General features: G+C 40.7%; 2 protein-coding genes across 9 annotated transcripts in view; one reads left to right on the forward strand and one right to left on the reverse strand.

Annotated features, from left to right (window-relative positions):
• The window catches only part of CRYL1 (crystallin lambda 1), a 68,160-nt gene extending 61,736 nt beyond the window's left edge, over positions 1-6,424 (reverse strand). Inside the window, exons 1-3 of one of the 3 annotated variants that reach the window (XM_054213428.1) lie at positions 6,356-6,424; positions 3,936-4,129; positions 933-1,040 (exon numbers count right to left, since the gene is read on the reverse strand). In XM_054213428.1, the coding sequence (XP_054069403.1) occupies positions 933-1,015 (83 nt within the window). In that variant the 5' untranslated portion in view covers positions 1,016-1,040; positions 3,936-4,129; positions 6,356-6,424. Of the gene's footprint in view, positions 1-932; positions 1,041-3,056; positions 3,079-3,568; positions 3,697-3,935; positions 4,130-6,355 lie in introns of those variants that run through there. The other 2 variants (XM_054213437.1, XM_054213420.1) reach the window with 2 other exon arrangements.
• Positions 6,425-11,751: 5,327 nt separating this feature from the next.
• Positions 11,752-21,404, forward strand: part of IFT88 (intraflagellar transport 88) — a 46,825-nt gene continuing 37,172 nt past the window's right edge. For 2 of the 6 annotated variants that reach the window (XM_054221679.1, XM_054221719.1), the window contains exons 1-7: positions 12,257-12,954; positions 13,978-14,040; positions 14,300-14,356; positions 16,036-16,089; positions 17,691-17,754; positions 17,831-17,900; positions 18,914-19,004. In XM_054221679.1, coding sequence (XP_054077654.1) covers positions 12,850-12,954; positions 13,978-14,040; positions 14,300-14,356; positions 16,036-16,089; positions 17,691-17,754; positions 17,831-17,900; positions 18,914-19,004 — 504 coding nt within the window. In that variant the 5' untranslated portion in view covers positions 12,257-12,849. The other 4 variants (XM_054221703.1, XM_054221687.1, XM_054221697.1 and 1 more) reach the window with 4 other exon arrangements.

The raw sequence follows: 21,404 nt of genomic DNA on the forward strand, positions 1-21,404 counted from the left end.
ATAGAACCAACCAGCCACTGTCACTTCTAACATAAGAACTAGGGGCCAAAGCAACTGAGGAGACAGGTTGAGAACAAGCAAAAGGGAATAGCTCTTCACACAGTGAGCTGTAAACCTGCAGAACACAAAGTCCTTTGGCAAGAAGGCTGCAAAAGGATTTACACACGTTCAAGGCAAGGTTAGAGAAATACTTGGAAGAAATCTAGTTAGAGTTACTGAATACACAAGGAACTTCTAGGCACTGAAGGTTGGGGGAGGGGAGTAGATAGACAGGACTTGAACTTGTAGCTGTCACACACCAAAAGCGTGTGGCTTTAGCCATAATGCCACACGGCAACACAGCAAAGCTCTGAAGGACTGGTGGTTTGAGCCAGTGCAACAGTTCCAGTGTTTACATTCTCAAACTTGCTCTTCCTAAAGATGCTTCCCAGCCTCTAGTATAAGTGATCAGTTGTTGCTTCGTTAGTGGAACTAACAATCTGTTCTTCTAGAACTCAAAAAAATATTAAGAATTTAAAAAATTCTAGTTATATGATATTAATAATTGTAGCAGGGCTCCTCAGCAGTCCATATTAACTTACATTCATTTTGAAAGTCTGTTGTCTTTCTATGCAAAAACTCTTATTTTCATGTATTTTAAGCTCAGCCTATAGATAACATAATCATGGTAAACATCACTTCAAGAATTTGGATCTAAACTTAAGCTCTTAAATCATTACTTAAGAATTAAAGTGCTCTTCAGAAGCGTTGTTGGGAGCAGAGTTCTTCTGATCTTGACAGAATCTGTACTTCATCCTGTACTTCTAAGCTAAAGCCTTCTTCCAAGCTTAAAACTATGTTCCCTTAAATAGTAAGATGTGACTGTTTATTCATGATTACAGAGATCCCACAGTTTCATTACAGTCCTGGTCATTTCAAGTCTGGTGACCTACCGAATGTTTTCCAGTGCACTTGTTAGCTGTTCTTGTGCAACATCATAAAGTTTCACTTTAAAGCCTCCGGCAGCAAACACCATGGCCCAGCTGCGACCAATGAGTCCACTGAAAAGAAAATAAATATCAGACAATTAATAAAGAAGCATTTATGTTGGGGAAGGGGATCTGACAAGCATTACAAGAAGGAAAACAGAGCTGGGACTCCTCAAAATTTCATGAAAAGATCTGTTACATATTGATAAGAAACAAATCTCTAACAGAGAAATACCCTTTGCTAGCTGTGTAGCAGCTTCTCTGAGAGCTGGAAGAAAGATAATGAGGAAGAAAAAGACAAAGCAGAAAAAGGACAGCAGAATTCAGAACAGCAGGGACTTTGGGACACCGGACTCACGTATCAACAGTTTTGTCAGCTGCAATCTTAACCTGGAGTTGGTGCACAGAATTACAATAAAGAGTTGGAGGGTTTTTAATTATTTTTAACACTCATCTGTTCCGTCCATAGTCTAAAGACAGACACCAGCCCATTGGTCCAAGAGTTCAGGATCTTGCTTCAGAGATGATCAGAAAACCTAAGGCCCAGCTACCAAAGTCCTCTACAATTCAGGAAGTACCACGAGAATGTGAAAAGAAAAAAAAAACCAAAACAACAGTAACTGTGGGTTTGATACTGCTTTTCCACCTACTGACCTCTAGCACTAACCTTATTTTTAGATAAGGCACCCTACCATGCTGAAGGCATGCAGGAGCAGTCTGCCTACATCTTTTGGTGAAATCACATTGATTAGAAATGCACAGAGGAAACTTGCAGTAAATGATGATTTTATCACGTCTCTTAAAGCAATGCAGGTTTCAACTTAATAAGATTTTTAGCAGGCATCAGTCACTTCAAACTAAAGCGCTGAGGAGCAGGGTAGTAGTCTTAAACAACCTGAGATCATGAAAAAATTAAATATCTCCTTAACAAAGACAGGAGCACAACTCCATATCCATGACTGCTACGGTGGAGGGGAGTTGATAATTACACGCATTTCCTGTAACCTCCAAGACCACTGTATGTGTAGTATTAAACTTAAGCAATCTCTGGCAACTGGAAAATGCAAGGCCACTGGGGCACCAATAAAGGACTAAAAGGGGAGTAAAAAGTCAGATATAAAGCAATAGGGCAGATGAGAAGAGAAGGAAGAGAAAATAAGAACATGCTCAGCCTTTGGTTTAAATATGAAAAAAAGGAACAAAACCAGGAAGCTTCAGGAAACAGCAGGAATCAGTGGAAATAACTGTGACCAAAAAAAATAAAATAAAAAGAATAGTGAAACTTTGTATTTAGTGTATAAAACAAAACACACACGTACAACTTCACTGTAGCAAGCCCAGACCTCAGAAGTTCTCAAGCAAGCCACAGAACAAGCACATTTGTGGAAAAGGTAAGCTATGGGTCAAGGTTCGTTAGCTACTGTAGCCTCCTGAGTAACACGTATTTCTAAAATAAAAGCATTTGTATCACTCAAACAAGCATATCAGAGTTACCAATATCTTTATAAGTTAGCATCATCTCTTTCAAATTGCACTTTTAAATTAAGTTTCCTTAAAGCAATGTTTGACCAAAAGATACTTTTTTTTATTATTTCTATACAGGTTTTTAGGATTGTGGGGTTTGTTTTTCTTTTGAACCAGAGAGTGTACAAAAGATGTCCAGCTCTCCCGGCCCTTTGCACACCTACAGCGAACAAAAGCTCCCCGAGCGCCACCAGCAAGAGCCAGCTTTGTCACCATCACATGACAGTACCCAGACACGTGTTCCGAGACCTCAAGCAGCCTCTGTAACAGTTTGTTGCAGTCCGTGCTTTTAACACGGAGTTACAGAAGTGAGTAGGGGGCTATTACTGTCGGGCAGTTTTTTTCCCCTCTGCACCAGATTATTGTTCAACTAGAGAACTTCAGTTTTAGCTCAAGAAGAGGAGGAAACAATCCATTCCCACCCAAGTTTGAAATACCGCTGTACCTTGCGGCAAGATGGTATTACTGCAGGAGTGCCCAACAGAAACTTCGGAGTTTCTTGACATAGTTGACGAGCAGGATCTTAAAGCCATGCTCAGACTTCCCCACTCCTCTTGCACTTACCCCCACACAAAACAGCAATGGAAGAGGGCAGCAGCCTTTCAGACCTGAAGGAAGACCAACTTCGAGTAGAGATGCTGCAAATGCTTGTTTGTTGTTCGTTTTGGGTTGTATTTTTTTAAAGTAGCACAGAGCTGTCAGGGACTTAAGCAACGACACTCTTTCTAAGGACACTTAAGCAGAGACAGAGACACTCTTTCTAACGAGCCAAACCGGTGCGTTTCCTGCCGGGCTCCCAGATCCCGGACTCGCAGCCAGCCGGCCCTGTCTCGCACCGCTCCCCCGCCCCAGCCCGGCTCTCCCACACGCCGAGACCCACCGGCCGCCCCGAGTTAGCACCTCGCCGCGGCGCCCGACGCCTGCAGCGGTGGGGAGGGCCGAGGCGGCAAACCCGCCTGCCCGCAGGCCGGGCCTCGCCGGGACGGCGCCCAGGACCATTCGCACGTCCCCAGGCTCCCAGAGCCCCTGGGGGCCGAGCCTGGCCGGCACCTCCTCTCCGGGAGAGGGAACTTTACCTGCCGACGATAGCAACCTGCGAGGGCTCCATGCCTGCAGGGGCCGGGACTGGGCGATGCGGGACAAGGGGCCAGCACTGCCGCTAATGCCGCCCCCGCCTCGCTGCGCGCCCGCCCCCAACCCGCGGCTCCCGCCATGTCACGGACGCCCCCATTGGCTATTGTTACGAGCGCTCCCATTGGCTCTGCGCCGCGCCCCTCAGCGGCCGCTCCTCGACGGGAAGAGAGCCCGCCCCCGGGCGGCGCGGCGAGTCCCGGCGGGGCGACACCGGGCTCCCGTCGCCCGCAGGCTCCAGGTGCCTTCTCCCCCACCTGCACGGACACGGAGAGGTCTCCCCGGCCCCCCTCACCTACCGGCAGCTCTCACCTGGGCCAAGTGCCAGCTCGCCTCCTTCCCCTCCTCAACCTCCACGGGCTGCGGGGGCTCGGCCATGACACTTCCTCTCACAGCATCAGCAGAGTCTTGCCCATGAACTCGAGGTGCCGGCAGCGCTGGTTTGTCCCCCGTGGGAAGGCAGGCCCTGCGTGTCCATCCTCGGGCTGCACCATGAGGGTGGTCACCTGCAGGATGAGGGGCAGGAGGTCTGCTTTTGCCAGGACGGAGGCCTCCCCACCATACCTGCCCTGGGGTGGGACAAGGCGAAGGTCTGGGTAAAGGCCAAGGTCCTACCCTACCATTAAGAAGGGTAGACCCCTATGGCCGTGTAATCAAAGGTGTTCAGGTACCCCCATGGGAGCTCCTGATGAAACACCTGTGAGAGAGTCTGGGCCTTGGGATTCACAGCCCCCTTTGAGAATGCAAAGACCCCATTGCACTTTGGCCAGGGATAGCACTAGAATACATCAAAACCCATTGCTGTCTATTTTTTGACAAGGGCACATATGAATTCCAAACTAAAGTTTAAATTTGAAACTAGTTCCATACTTTTTTTCACATTAAGCAAGGCCTTACTATTCTTAAAAATACTTTCTTCTTGAATTCTCAATTAAAAACATATTTTGTCTGTCCTTGGTTTTCATAGAAAAACTTAAAATAATTGTGCAAAAATGTGACATTACAATATCAACATAATTCATTAAGCTGCTCTACAATATCTTCTGTTCCTGATGGCATGCTGCATTACTCATTTTTTCTAATTCTGTGTAGTTCCTACTCATCTGCGTATTGCTCTCTAATCATGCTTATATTCCTGAAAAGAAACAAAAGTTAACATTTCAAATGCTTACTTGTTATCAAAGATTATATTACTGTACTTTTTAAATAGCTGAAAAATACTTGCAAGCTTTTTTGTGTTTCTGGCTTTCTGAAAAAAATAAAGTTGAAAATTAATACATCTGTTCCCAGAATAAACATTTCATAGTTACTGGTGAAGTTCAGTGAACCTTTGGATATCTTTTGAACCTTTGTTTGGCTATCATTTCTTCTAGTTTCCAAGAAAAAACTAAGATAAAAGACGTACATAATCACTTTGTACACCTATCGCCCTCACTAGCTTTTTGCTAATTCCAAATACATTCAACAAGGAGACAGAGATCTCAAAAGTATAAATTCCTAAAGGCTTCACAAAGACCACTCAATGGATAGCAGGTGGAAAACCAAACTAGCATCTCCTTGACTTCCCAACCTGAGCACCATCCACGTAACCCAAGACCTGCCAGTAGCTGGGAAATGCAGGTGGAGCAAAGGGGCCATAACTGGGCCATAGAAAGGTCGAAGAAAGTGGGACAGATGGGTGTGGGATGCCCTGCCAGTCCCGCTGCTCGTACCTTGTGTAGAAAGCAATTCTATGGTTTTAGCAAGTACAAACTTTGCTCCTTTGAAGACTACTTCAAAATGGCATGACTTAGCACGTGTTCAAAACACAAAGACCTTTTTCTAGCCAAAGCGTAACTGAAGCAATCAACGTATACTTATTTTGTGTACTCAAGTTTTTACTTCAAAGAAATAAAATTATGTTCCTAGAACACAAAACTAATGTCTCCTGGGCTTTGGAAACATGGTTTTCAGAACAAGTTCGCCATGAGTCCCATTTGGAAGTACCTACCAGTTATTTTAATATTCTTTGACCTCCTGAGATGTGTATTTATACCTTAAGTTGTCTTAAGTAATAGACCATTAGAGAGAAAAGCCATTACAGACAGACAAATTGATTCAGCAGAATTAAAAGCTCCATTAAACTGTTCAGGAGGTGTTATTACAGGGGGTTCAGAGCTAATCACAGCTGTCATAATAGCAATTACAGGGCCTTTAAGTTCTGTTGGTGAACAAAACAAGGGGTCCATGGCAATAAAATCTGAACTATATTATTATCGTCCATATATTAGTGACAAAGCCGCGTAGCTCTGCATTGGTTATTTGATTAGAGTATGACAGCAGCCATCTTCCCCATTGTGGTGACCAGACACGCTGATGAGTCCAAACTGAATAGTTCAAAAGTGGATAAAGAGAGAGGTTCACAAGAAGAACAGAAAATACAAAGAATTAAATTCTCAGAAGTGTAAGTCAAGGGAAGAAAATATGATTTTTTTTAAAAGAGCAAAGTTTCACTTTTGTGTAATAGCATAAGAATTTTTAGGCCCAGTACTTGCAGCCTCCACAAATGAGGGACAGTGATTCTCCTCCCTCTCCTGCAACTCACATGGGAACTAGAGAAGGTGCCCTAAGCTCAGAAACGTCAAAAACCTGTAACAATAATATGGTTAAAGGTCCTGGGCTCCATTAGGGAATTAAAAGCAGGGCTTGTACTGGCAGCAGGAGAGGCCCAAGTAGAGCAAATATACACTCACCAATGTATATATTCTTTCTTCTAAGTCCAACAGCAGTAGGAGCACACTTGACTTGTGTTGGGAGCTGCAAAGTTGATCCCTCCATGTTTTTGGTCTCTTTCTATTGAGCATGCTCCTTTGCTGCCCCACGTGAGGAGCTGAAAACTGCTACTGGCTGCGGAGAGAAGGTGGGTTTACTGAGGGGAGGAGCAGGACAGTATAAAACAGTTGTGGAACAAACAAGGGGAAATAACTAGGGTTAACTGTGAGCCACAGGGAGGTGGAACGTGAAGGAGATGTGAATTCTCCCTTGCAGAAAATAAATGAGTTCCATGCTTCTGTAGAGTGTCCTAGCCTGAGCTTTTGGCATGGGGTGAAAACAGAAGCATAGTTCACATTTGTTAAATATTAGATTGGTTTAATACGTTACTTGCTCACCAGAGCACCCAGAAAGTGCATTTCTTTTGTAATGGACGATGGTACATTGCTACTATGATACTAACAGTTCAGAAAACATAATGCCTTAAAATGATAGCTTTAATTTAATAACTTCATTCCTATTCTGTAGATGTCTAACTAACGGTGTGCATACTGTAATTTTAACTAGTGATTATATTAAAATTATGTTACAATTAAAACTCTAATTTTAATTATTGCTAGTAGTTCATGGAGTTAATTTAGGTGGTCTTTCACAGTGCAAATGGTCTGATGCAAATGCTACCAATTTTGCTAAAATGCTGATTCTTAAGCTATCTGTAAGAATCAGGAAGTAAACAGTAGTAAAATAGATATTACAAAAACATGATTCAGCAAAACTAGATGGAATTATTTCCTTTAATAGTAAAAAGTAATTGTTAACAAGATAATTTTCCTGTTGCAAATGTCTTTTAAACCCAAATAACGTATATATTATTCATAACATATGTGTTGTTCATAATGAGGGTCTTCCATTTATTTTGTTTTCAAATTTATGTAAATTGATTTACTTGCTTTTCGAAATACAGACTATATAGTAAATTGATGGTTAGAGCAGAACTATACTGAATATTTTCTGCCTTTAGAACTGTTCTGAAATAGCTCTTTTAAAAACTTTCAACTCTATAAAATACCTAATTAATTCCTCATTAAGAACCTAACCCCAAAAACATTCTGATCCTTGTATTTATCATTGCATCAAGAATAGGCCTAGAAACTTTATTTTCTAACCTGAATTCTCTTAATGTAATTTATATATGTTTATGGACACCAACTCAGAGATCACAAATATAAAATAGATTTTTTAAATCTCCTACAATAGACATAAGGCTTCTTTAACTTATTGATCCTATGGTAGGAAACATTAACTGGAAGAACTTTATGTTCAGAAGTGCTATAGAGGTGTGTTTTTAACAGCACAGAAATAACGAGCTAATATATAAAGATTCTAACACCCATACTGTTCACACACTTGATAACAGAGGAAAGTAACATAAAATACGTATCTGTTGATGAGACAAATGAGCCCAGAGTATCAAGGCTGTAACATAGATCAGTCCGCAAAATACTAAACAGTTGAAATTTGAATTTTCAAGTATAGGAAGAGCATGATCTGAGACTTTAATTTTTCAATTGTTATTTGTCCTTAAAATAAAATTAGTTACCATGAAGTTCAATTAGCATTCCACTCTCACAGTTTCAACAAAATCAAGAAAATATTTGAAAGGTTAAGTATTAGAAAGGCTTTAATTTTATATGCATTCCATATTTTCTTTCCCTTCAGTAATTTTTAGAGGTATTCTGACAAGATCTGTCAGTTCCCAGAGAAGTGGTTAAATGTAGCTTCACTGTTTGTGGCAGTCGAGCTAGCTGAAGGGTCTCCCCATGACAGCAGAAGACTGAACACCTAGTGAGTCCAGAATTCAATGCTGGAAAATTACTTTTTAAAGATTATAATGGGAGAATTGCTTTTCAATTCAGACCATTTTCTAAAAACACCAATTAGATCAGACAAACAGTTAAACTGCCAGAGAAAGGATAAGGTACACACCAAGAGTGATTATCACAGGTAGATGGTGGCCAGTAACCCCTGAACCCGAGTTAGTAGGTCCTGGAACAGTTTGTCTGAGACCTTATTTGCAATGTTACTGCTGCAAGAAGACAGATACGCCATGTGTTTAAGGATATAGCTTCATGGTCTCCTTAATCTGCCCTAAATTTTCACTGAATTTACTGCATTGGGTACTTGATGTCTTGAGAGGTAACTGAACAAAACCCTGATGAAATCTGCAGTTTGCTTCGGCTGCACAAGCATCTAACTTGATGCCAGTCAGAGGACTGATCCAGGGCACAAATGAAAATCAGAAGGTGGGAAAAGAACAGGACAACTTTATTTAATGACAATCCAATTTAAAATGATCAGGAATTCACAGCATACAATGTTGCTTGGGCTGTATACTAAATTTACATATTTTTTTTGGCAGCTTCACATTCCAGGTTGCCCTCTGGATTTAGCAAAAACCAGTAAAGACAGTTACATCACACGGGTTTCTCCCTGTAGCATGACCTTGTTGGAAGATGTCTTACAATCACAACCTGTGAGTAAGGTCCCGTGTTGCTACAAAGGATCCTGACATTTTTGGGGTCTGTGATTCTGTGATTCATGCATTAAGCTCTATTTATACTTCACAGCACCAGGAAAAATAATAATTTTAGACTGACACAGCTTTTAGAAATGTAAGTAAAGTCTGTTGAGACCCTTATGTTGTTGCGAGGGTGTCAGAAGTAGTAGCTGGACTGAGAGGCCTAAGGAGCTGGGCCAGGGAGTGTTCCCAAGCTCCTTGGCCCCTGGTGCACGCTCTGGCAGTGGGGGCAATGTGCAGCATTGCCAGGGGCCGGACCAGGCCCTGGAGTCAACCGTCTCTGGGGTTAAGTATTATAGTGTTAGCTAGCTATCGTTCTCCCAAACAATTCCCAGCATGGTCAGGGACCATACAGGCCAGGCACCACTTCCAATAGCTGATTTGAGTGTATACACACAATTTTGGAGGGTAAGAAAGTTTGATAATATGAACATAGTCAGATTCCAGTGGTGGCTCTTGCCACAGAATGTACCTGCTGCTCGTGTACACGTGAATGTGTCTGGGAACAATCAGAAAAATCTAAAAACTATAGGCTCAATTATATATGTGGAGTCACAGGTAGAAAAGGGGGGCTAGAAATGTATATATATTCCCGGTGCTGAAGTTCATAATTTGTGGCAAGTAGCTCACCTGAAAATTTTTCCCACCTGAACTCTGTCATTCTGCAAAATACTTGTATTCCAGAAACTTCAGGTATGAACACTCTCATGTCCAAAGGTCTCAAGTCTGAAGTTTCTGTGTGAAAGTGGCTCATGCATGGAGCATGAATGCAAGAAATGATAATGTCTTAATACTTCTTTGTTATCTTTGTTTCTCTTGTTGGGACCCAGAGTAGAAAGACCTTTCACTCATATCCTCTGTGCCTTATCTCTTTGCAAAGGACTTTGAGGCTGAAAGAAGGCGAGCAGTAGAAAGCCCTGACGTTGGGAGCATAATGCTCACAAACTCTGACCATGGAAAAGGTGTTCTGACTGACTCTGCACTGCATATTGTTTTTGCAGCTTATGCCATTGGCATAAGGCAGTAGAGGTAGGTTACAATTGGTCTTGTGAAATATTTTCTTTCTCAAAAAGACTGCAGGTATGTTCAGAGATTCCTGCTGCATGGTAGGGGGTTAGAACTAGATGATCTTTAAGGTCCCTTCCAATCTGAACCATTCTATGATTCTTTGATTCCATTCTGTTTCCCATTTAGGCACAGGAAACTTTCCCCAGAGCGTAATGATCTGCTGTCAGCAAATGAGCTGACACTTAGCAGGGTTTCCAAAATACCAACTAAGAGAAAGCAGTAAAAATGGTAGTAGAAATACATTTTTTTCCTAGACATTTGTGCCTCTAATTTTTTATTTGGTTTCAGAGACTATGCCAGATGGGAAGCTTTACTGTCTTTTTTTCAATTGAGCCTTTCAGTTGTGAGAGCAGATTTCTCGGCTCACTGGAAGAAATGGTGCGGCTGAGCACCCCGAGAGTGAGCGGGGACTGTGGTGAGGTCTCTGCCCAGAGGTGCCGGCTGCTGCCCGAGAGCTGTGGAGGCCACTGCACTCCAGAGGGCATGGGCCAGCAACAGTCCGGAGCTCGAGAAACGTGCTAAAGGTGTGTGCCGTGATGAGGTGCTCCCACGTGTCGGACACGTGCTTGAGCGTGAAGTTTCACAGCTATGCAAAAAGCCATTTGCTTTGCCACAGTAGATTTGCTTTCCTCTCGTGATAACAAATCCATAGCACAAAATACCCATTTTCACCATAAAATGACAGCAGGTTGACTTGACTCTTGGGAAGAGACACAAATTTAAACTAGGTGTAAGGACGGGAGAGATGTCCTGAGGTCTCTTCCAGCCTGAATTATTCTATGATCCTGTAATCCTGAATTCCCCATTATGAAGAATCTGGATTTTTTACCCCATTCAGAATGTTAATTGTTCTCTATTTAATATTTCAGAAACACTAACTCATTCGTCCTAATAATTTTCTCTTTAAAGTCGGTAAATATTATCCACACTGCAGACTTCTGTTTGCACACAGCAAAGCAGTGTCTAGCTGACAACAGATCTTGCTTCCGTTTATATTTCCTTATCCCGTGGACTAAAGGTATGCAGCCTGACACATCCGCCATCCTTCACAGTAGTTTTGTCTTCCTCTTCCAGAAGATGAGGAAAGCACAGGGGGAAACAACAGTTGTTTGTATGTCCATCGTATAACAGAACTTTTATTCCTTAGCACACAGGCTCCCATCGTGGAAATGTGCATAACCTACCTCAAGAAATTAAAGTGTTTGCAGGATCAATTCAGAGGAAGTCCTAGAACAAGTAGAAAGTCAAATTTCGTTTGCATTTAGCTCATAGCTCAGTGATCAACACTAACCCACTTCAAAAACCTTGTCCAGAAGAGTTCAGAGCAGTAGTTTCCCATGTAGAAGGTGGTCATGGAAATTTTTGCATTCACGGGGGTTACCCCCTATAGTCACACATTTTGTAAGACAGAATTTTCTTAACGTTTAATTTGCGGAAAGAAGATGAGGGTCGGCTTCCTTTAGTTAACGACAGAAGTAAGCACGCCCAAGCCGATCCTGGCAGGAAGCGGAGGGGCAGCAGGGAGCCGGTATCTCCAGCAGACGAGGGGCCGAATAATACCAGCCCCCCACACCCGCCTGCCCGCCGTGCTCCTGCGCCGCCATTTGCGGCGGGAGCGTCCCTCACAGCCGGCCACGCCCACAGGGGGGCAAAGGCTTCGGCAGCTGCTCTGCGCATGCGCGGGGCCTCCGCGCAGGCGGGCGCGGCGCCTCATGGGACCGCGTCCTCCCGCCTCCCCTTAGCAACGCGGCCCGGCCCGGTCCCCGCCGCCTCCGCCGCATTTGGGGCAGCGGCCGCGGGCCACCGGGGAGCGGGTCGTGTGCGCTGTGTCGGGCGTTGGCACCGCCGCATCGGTTCCCTGAACCTCTCGGTGACCTGCCGCGCTGCGGGGCGTTCGCCGCCGCCGCCCCCCGGCTCGGGCGCTGACCGAGGAAACCCGCAAAAAGGAGCCCGGTTCGGCCTCGGGCCGCGGCGGCCCCGCGTACGGCTTGGAGGAGGCCCCAGCCAAAGGGGAAGCGGCGGCGGGATCCCGTCCGCCGGCTGGAGCGGGATCGGCCCTCGGTGGGGTGTGCAGCGCTTCATCCTGGCCAAGGCCTGCTTACCTGCTGAAGTGCATGTATTCATATTATAGCTGAAGTCAAATGTTCTCTTCTTAATGTTTTCATGAAAATAGGTAGCCAGGCAAAGAGAGACCCCTCAGCGAGGGAAAGACCACAAGGTGAATGCAGCTGCATTAGACACTAAAGTATTTCTGAAGAAAGACATTGGAACCAAGGCTTCTTTAATTCTAGTTTTTAAGAACTGCTCGAATTGAAATGGAAAAATTGTATGAAGAACGTTGCATATAGAGAATAGCTGTGTCTGTGTTCATATAAGGACATGGGTGAAGGAAGATTTGAAGCTAGACGAGATATTTTCATTAGACTGACTAGTATGGTTTGGCCTAATTAAAAAACTAAGGCAAACTTTAGACTGAGAGAATTATCTTAAATATGAATTATCTGAGAATGTAAAGATACTATTATAAAAGTAATACAGTTCATTGTTGTGATAATCTAGCTTTAATGATAAATACTTTTAAAACAATTTTCTGACAGTGCTATAAATACCTAACAAAATCTAATTCTATGAAATGGTGCCATTTAGTATTCTTTATAGGTGTACTCTAGTTTTTATGACTAATCATAGCTTATTGTTAATTCCAAAGGCGGCAATTAAAAAATAAAATGAAATTTTAGCTCTTTTGAACTTTTAAACCTTATTACTATTTATATTTTACACTTTTAAAGACATGTATAAAACCACTGAGGTGATATTTTGGCATGTTAAATGTTTCACAGAAAAATGATGCAAAATGTGCATCTGGCTCCTGAGGCTGATGAAGATGATCTTTATTCTGGCTACAATGATTATAACCCCACGTTTGACACAGAGGTAAAAATATTTGCTGTTTCCCATACATAGGATTTTAACTTCTAAGTACAAGATAAAAACACGTGGGTACAGTAATGCGCAAGTGTACTACTGCTTTGAGGAGAAATTTTCTTTATTTATCAAGAAATATATGAAGTTTCACCAGAATCTTTTTGAATAGTTTTTTTTTTTTTGATAGTTTTCTATTCCAACAAAATACCTGTGTGCATCTCATAGCAGATCTAATATGCTTCAATGGTTAGAATGTATGAAGTGTAAAATCCTAGTTAATTGAAAGCCGTATTCACATTTGGGTACGTTCAATATGGTGTTTCCCAGACAGTGTGCAGCAGCAAGTTTTCTGACAAAAGAGGCTACTTATTGATCAAGAGGTCATTGATCTCTTGCTGTGCTGCAGCTGAAGGAGGTAACAGTAGAGTGGAGTCTTGCAGTTCCCTGTGAAATCGGTAGAGCATCTGGGATGACTTACGGTAACCCTGCAGACCGCTTTCTGGTAACTGCCGATGTAGTGGAATTGGAACAACAGGCGTCATTTAGTCCAAACCCACTACCTTGCTCAAAGCAGGACCAGTGTCGCAAGATGCAGTATCTTGTGTGAAATCCCAGTGCCAAATTTGTGGGAGTTGCAGCATGACCTGACAGACATGAGATACCATAATGCATTGGTGTGACAGGCATTAATGTTACAATTTAGAAATAGTGCTAGTAGTAAGCTTTTGGACAGAAATAAAATTTCATGTTATATTTTATCACTAAAGGTCTGCTTCCTCACTGTGTTTTTATTTTTCAGAGAGTAATGGTTTTTTACATTTCCTAATCTAAAATACCAAAAAAGATAGACCAAATAATATAGTCATTATTTATTGTCAGTAAAACCTGTCACTCAGCTATCTTCAGGTCCAGTATTTTTGGAAGAAGAACTGTTTTTTACCTACCTGTATTCAGCAGTCCTAAAGTTCTGAAATTGTGGCTTTGGGTGTTGTGGTTTTAAAAGGACTGATATTTTTGTTTTATCTTTTCTAGGATTTAGAAAATGATGTGGCTTTTCAACAGGCAGCAAGAACAAGTCATGGTAGAAGACCTCCTGTAAGTACCTTTCAAAATACATTGCAATAGTGTAGACCTTCTCTAGAGCCCTAGCTCTAATTTTGGCACTGATGCAAACTTATCTTGTGACTCTTTTATCTTTTTGTTGTCTACTACTACCATGAAGATACAGACTTTAGTTATTTATGTGAAAAATAACTAAAAAATATTCACTACAGAAACTATATAGAAAGACTAATAATTAACACATATGGTTGTTAATTGGTGGGGGTTGGTTTTGTTTTTTTTTTCCACCTAGGTGACAGCCAAAATTCCTGGTACATCAGCTTCAAGACCTTTAGCTACTGGATTTGGGGTAGGTTTTTGTTCTGTTGTATTCTTAATGAAAACGAGGTGTTTACCAAAAAATAAATTTACCATTTGATCCCTTGCACAAAGTGAGCTCTTCTTATCTAAGTATTTCCTTCCAGTCAACTACATGTATTCATTAATTGTAGTTAATTCACAACTCCGTGCATGGTTCCTGATTTTTTTTTTTTTTTTTTTTTTTTTTCCTTTTTCTCCCAAAACACACAGCAAATCAACTTCTGTACTGCATAAGGCAGTAGATTCCAAGGTATTAACCTGATTTTCTTGCAGGAGGAACTGGATGGGTTGTTATTTGGGTTTGGGAAAGTTTTCTGAAAGTTAAGGTGAAATTAAGTCTTAAATATGGGTTTTCAAATCACCTCTAGTTTAGTCAGAAAAAGTTGGTTATATTCTTTGGAATACTTAGCCTATTGTAATTCTTATATAACTAACACTTTAACCTGTTTTGGTATGGAAACAGAAGTTACACATTAGTGATATATCCACTGTTCCCTTATCCCAGTAAATTTTCAACCTGTTTGCCTGTCTCAGTCAAATTTGAGAAGACAATGCTCTTAGATATAAAGTTCCTGTAAGTTTTATGGCAAATAAAGAAGGGACATCACATTGTTATCCAGCTAACTTGCATAAGAGATCTAAAGCAATTTCAAATTCTATTATGTCATTGAAATACAACCTTTACTCTGAACCTTCTTGTACCGGCTCTGGATACATTCCTTTAGAGATTGGTTTTTCTTAGCAATGGTGTTTGCAGGCGTTTAGTGTAGTACCATGCTATGGGTAAAGCTGTCTTGTGAAAAGAGTGCTCAAAAAGGCACTTGCTAATGATAATAAAGACTGAGATGTTCATCTGTGATAGTAGAGCTAGAAACCTCCAAAGCATTATCCAGTCCACAGTACTACCTGTTTTACTCTCCTACACTACAGTCCTTGTTAATAGATTCAGTCTTACCAGAAAAAACGAAAACCAATCATGTGTGATGGATTGTGGGTAAAATAGTAAAACATAGGCCTCTGGAAATTAGGGAAATACTTTTTCATGGTCTGAAACCCTTTATTTTTGTCTGTTTGTATTTTATATTTGTAGAAACCTTTAGCACTTACTACTAAGTATTTCACATTTACTTCTGTACTTTTTTAACGCTAATACAGAAGGACAGTATGCAGCATATCAAGTCATAGAAAAGACATCCATTGGCAGTTTCAAAGTGTATCAGTATTTATTGTAAAATAAATCTTCATGAAAGTATGACTTAAAATCTGCCCCTGTATTAATCTCTTATCAGTTGTACTCAGAATCTTACTGAAATATTTTGTGTAAATTACTTGTTCAGTTTAAAGGTAGTAATTTCAATAATTTAATAATGGAAAGTACTGCTGCCTCAGATACATTTCTATGTATTTTTTTTAAAAAGTCTGACAGATATCCAAATACATAAAAAAACAATACTGTGAATTTGTGCTAACTGAAGTGTTTGACATCTTAAGTCTGCCAGGCACTGTCTGTATATTGTATATGAATAACATAAATTGGAATTTTGCTATGAACTTACATGAGAGTGAAATCAACTCATAAAACTCAGTGTTGAGAAGACTGTACACGGCCTTTACAGGCTTCTAATGCTTTGTGAATGCTAATTTCAAACAACTTCCTTATTTTTGTAGTCGAAGGCAACTTTAACTTCATCTATGGGAAGACCAATGACAGGAGCTATACAGGTAAAAGTTTCAATATTAACATATTTTATATTGATTTGGAACAATGAAGTTTCCTGATAAGTGTTTGGGTCTGATAGAAGTATTTAACGTTCCTTAAAATAATACAATTTTTTACACTGTTTTAATTTGTCCAATTTTGAAAATACTACTGTCAGAAAGCATGAGGGTTGTGATGAGTATTTTATTTGAGCGCGGGGTTGGAAGCAATACAGCTGTGCAGGGACCTCACCAGCCAGGACCCCATCCCACAATACCTGAGCAAGGCAAGTAGGATCCACCTAGAACTGGTGGCCACGTCCAACCAAAGGTACAGAATGTATGGCAATGTCATAGTGATGAGTCCAGTCCAAGGTGAAGCCAGAAAGTCAATGCACAGAGTTAGGACCAATGATCACTGGTCAGGTCCATAGTGACAATGCAACGCTAAAATCAATCCAGGAGGTCAGTCCACAGGTTGAAATCTGGATCAAGGGACTCTGTGGCCAGGCATAGTTGTGGCTGATGTGGAAACCAGTAGTCCTTTAACAAAGCTCAGTCAGGCACTGAGGGGCCAGGGTTGAGCTTAAATAAAGCTCCTGGACCCATGGGTAGCGTGTGTGGCTGGAGGCCACAGGTGAGTCTGGTCAGGGCCATTAACATTTATCAATGCACTCAGTGTCCTGACAGGAAGGTTTAATAAGCTGGCATGGGATGGGGTCAGACATTCTTGTGTTAGGAGGCATTGTCTGGTAACAAGTTACAAATACAAAAAAACCTGTGGTTTGTATGTGCCTGTCTTGGTTTAGATAAAGTAAAACGTTCTGATCCATAATCTCATAGCATTCTCTTTATTGGCAATAAAAATTAAAAAAGAAACTGAGTTCTGAAACAGTGTGACAGTAAGCTAGAGTATGTTACAGATCTTAAGAGCAACAAGTCTTAAGAATTTTCTAAAAATAAAAGGTGTTTTGAAATTAAGTATTCTGAAAAAATATAAAATTTACACAAAGCAATGTGTTCCTTTGTGTCAGTTACAGTTTCCTGATAGTGGTTACTCCTTTACTTTGTAGATAGTTATCATAGAATACCAGGTTGGAAAGGACCTAAAGAATCATCTGTTCCAACCTTTCTTGGAAAAATGCACAGTCTAGACGAGATGGGCCAACACCCTGTCCAGCCAAATCTTAAAAGTGTCCAATGCGAGGGAATCCACCACTTCCTTGGGGAGATTATTCTAATGGCCAATTGTTCTCATTGTGAAAAATTTTCCTCCTGTGTCCAATTGGCATCTCCACAGGAGTAACTGGTACCCATTACCCTTCGGCTTTTCCATGTGATTCCTTGTAGAAAGGGAGTCTCCATCTTCTTTGTAGCCACCCTTTAAATACTGGAATATGGTGATCAGATCTCCCTTAAGCCTTCTTTTCTCATGGCTGAACAAAACAATATTATACGATACATAATATTTGAGAAAGAAAACATTTTAAAAAATACTCAGTTCACTGAGGTAGTAACAAATGGGTTTTGTATTTAAAGGTTTTGTAATATGTAACTGTTGTCCATACTGTCCACAATCTATTTTTTAGGAAGATTATTTTAATATATCTTCCTTTTTGTTTAAGGATGGGGTTGCTCGACCAATGACAGCAGTGCATGCTGCAGGTTACACTAAGGCCGCTATGAGAGGTACGGTTTGTAGAAATCACCAGCTGCCAGAGGGAGATGTTATTTTACACTTGTCAGTACTCTGTTAATTTTGCAGGTTCTTCATTTGATCCTCTTGGCCAAGCAAGGGGTCCTGCTCCACCTCTGGAAATGAAAAATTCAGACAGGTTTGTTCAGTTTTGCTTTAAATTATTTCAAAGCGTTAACAGCAACAAAACCCAACCATGCGTAGAGTTTAAAAACATCCAGGCAGTTACAAAATGTTGAGGAGTTAAACTCTTAACTTTTTGGAATAATGTCACAAACATTTATGCGTGTGGTTAGCTGACTCGCCAGAGCAGTTGCTCTGACTTTCAGGAATGTTTGGTGTCAGTGATTTCTGGTTCTGACTGTAGTTCAGGAGCCTGGACATAGTTGTTGTCACACAAATGCTGTGGTACTTATACAGAATTGTGGAGGATTATGGAAGAGTGTGTGACAGGCAGGGAACACTATGATTCATGCAGCTCTTTGGGAAGAACTTGAGGGAATTTTGCCTGCTGTTTCTCCCTGCTCACTCAGACCTTACCACGTGAGGTAAAACTGAGGTTGTGAAAGTTCTGCAGGCTGGTGCAAATGTTAGGGAGTTCACTCAGAACAAGTCGTTGAGCTTTTCAATACAAAAGTATTCCTCAAATGTAGCTTTATAGGAATAGGAAATTGTACTGAAATGTTGGTTATTTAACTGAGGAAAAAATCAAGATGAATAATTTTTCTATTAAAATATGCATTTGCAAGATATACTTTAAAGGTATCTATGCAAATAAACGTTCAATTAATTGCTCTTAATACAATATTTCATTTTACTAGGTGTTTGACTTGAAAGTTTTACCAGCCCATCTGTTTGTTCTGTCGTTACTTCTGAGCAAATTGGGTCCATGAAATTTGCATGTCTCTCTTGTTCTCATAAAAGGATTTATGTTTTCTTAGGTCTCTGTTCTCACATTAAAAGCATTGAATGTGATACCTTTGAAGGATCTTCTCTGGGCATATTTTCACATTATATTTTCTTGATGGGAAAACCAGTTAGTTGTGACATGTGATACAACACTGTTGTTTTATTGAGAATATCCTATGTAAGAGCTTAGTGTTTCCAGTTACGTTACTAGCATTAATCCTTTTATTGTTATTTTTATTTTAGTTCAGAAGAGAAGATTAGGCAGTTGGAAAAAAAAGTGAATGAACTGGTTGAAGAAAGCTGCATTGCCAACAGCTGTGGAGACTTGAAATTGGTAATTTTTCTGGATTTCACTTCACTTTTGCTATTATGCGAAGAACAATTTGTATAGACAGATGTTTCAAACTGACTTGGGTTCAAACATTTCAAACTATTAAAATTATCTTAATTCTACCTTTGCTATGACTTTTCTATCCAGTGATACTTTGTATTGCCAAAAAAAAAAGTAGGAGCTGTATTTCTTGTGTATATATTTGTTAAGATTACAGTGTTTCAAAAAATCCCTTCCCCATATCTCCACTGGCTTCTTCAAACAGATCTGATCAATTAGTCATACTGGCACAGATTTGCCCAGTGTAACCTATGGGCTGCATGGGAGTGGGTGACCCCTCTTCAATACCAGGTTTATAATTGGCATCTTTGCAGCATTTGATCCTCAGACATGGAACAATCTTGTCTGAGTGACGTTCTGTTTCCTTGATGTTGCTTGGGCTTTTTTGATAATATAATTTTCATCTGGGACTGGTGCTCAGCACCAGGGTCAATCTCACTTAAGCCACCTCCACGTTACCCTTCCATGTCAATTTGGTGCTACAGCATATGGTAGATACTATATTGCTTTTGTTGCACCATAAGGGGTCAGCGTCAAGATGAACTATTTCATCTTCTTTGAATCCTTCAGACAAGGGGACCTTACAAGCTAAGCAAACCCTAAAGTGCAAACACCAGTATCGTTCACAGGGCAGTGGCAATAAAGCATGTTAGCCTTGGATTCCAGTGTGTCAGAATAGCTTCTAACTCTTCCTTTTTATGACCAGGCTTATATTTTACTCCATGTGCTTTGGACTGGCCAGCTCCAGCTCCTAAACTACGGGAGGCAGGGCTGGCTTAACTGTAAGAATTAATGAGATACATTGGGTTATTAGGGATGTAGGCTTCCTTTGTACTCATCCATTGCCCTCTCAAGTTGATGGCATCTGATCCATAAGGGGAAAAACTTAACAAGAGCTATGAGAGATAATGTTTCTTGCTCAGTCATCTGAGATGCAAAATTTAGTCTAGGAGTGTATTCTGAGGAGGTATTATTAGAGTACGAGAATGGGTAAAGCATCTTTCCTGATCTGCTTAATACTGTCTGATACAGATCCTAGGCTAGATGGCCTTTGGTTTGATCAAATTCTCATGTTTTGTAGACGAAGAGCTCCAAAATTTGTTACAAAGACTGCAAATGGTCTGTAATGGTCTGAGCCTTGCTACAAATTGGGAAAATGGCACTGTTTGTCCATTGTACACAATGTCTGTATTTGTGAATCAATCAATAGGTTTGTAAATTGTTAGCATGGTTACTGGCACAATTTTGCCCCAGGCTAACACGCATTTTTCTGAACAGTTCCTAGATCCCTATAGTAAAACGTTATTTTTTTTTTTCCTGCTGCTGATACCTTTTGATCAGAGAGTATGAAAGGGGTCTATCCATTTTTTGTGTTCATTTAGGATAAGTATCCTTACAGACATATCCTAATTTATTTCTGATAAAATGTGTGAATTTCACCTTCCCTAGGAGATGAGCCAACCTGTTACGTTAATTTTGCTCTTGCAAATGTTCGTTTCTTGATGTCAAAAGATTGTTTCTCATGTAGATTATACCAGACGATTCAGAGGGTCCTCTAGGATGTTTGTGTTAGTTTTTGACAAGTCCAGCAGAATATGTGTTTTCTTGTAGAAGCCATCAAAATTGCCAACTCCGTATCTATAAAACAGCAAACTTAGATTTGCCTTCTATTATAAGGACTAAGATTTGAGCTGTATCTTGAGAAGTAGTTCTTTCACTGCTAGCTTCCATATAGCTACCTTGAGTGCTATCCATTACTTTTTTAGCCATTGTGCCCTTGCAGAGGCATACAGGACTGCTAAGGGCACTTGTAGACCTATAGCATTACTTGCATGAAGGGTCTTGACACCAATCTGCAGAAGATTACCATTGGATAAAATAGTAATTTTGGAGTTACTCAAATTGTGAATGTACATATGAAATACCACTTTTGGATAGATAAAATAGGGAAGCAATTTACCAGCATCCAGAATTAGTCAATGTATAGCATACATTTGTGTAACATGCGCATGTACTTCCTGCCTTCACTTTCTTCCTTTCAATACCTTCTTGCATTGGGGTTCTGCAACTAAGGAAATATTCCAAGCCTAAATGCTCCCTTTTTTTTTTTTTCTTTTCCCTTCCTCTCCTCAACATTTATGTGCACTTTCTATGATTAATACAAGTAGAATAATCTTCTAGGGTCATAAGTGATCATGGCGTATATATGTGTGTGTGAGTATACTTCTCTAAAATTATATTGCTAACCAGACTTAGGCAACTGTATGTCTGCTTATTGCTAATTAACACCTTTCTGTGGGTTATATAGCTACTGCTCAGGCATTGGGTACAGTCTGTGCATCT

This window comes from Rissa tridactyla, chromosome 1, assembly GCF_028500815.1.
Source record: "Rissa tridactyla isolate bRisTri1 chromosome 1, bRisTri1.patW.cur.20221130, whole genome shotgun sequence".
Taxonomy (NCBI): domain Eukaryota; kingdom Metazoa; phylum Chordata; class Aves; order Charadriiformes; family Laridae; genus Rissa; species Rissa tridactyla.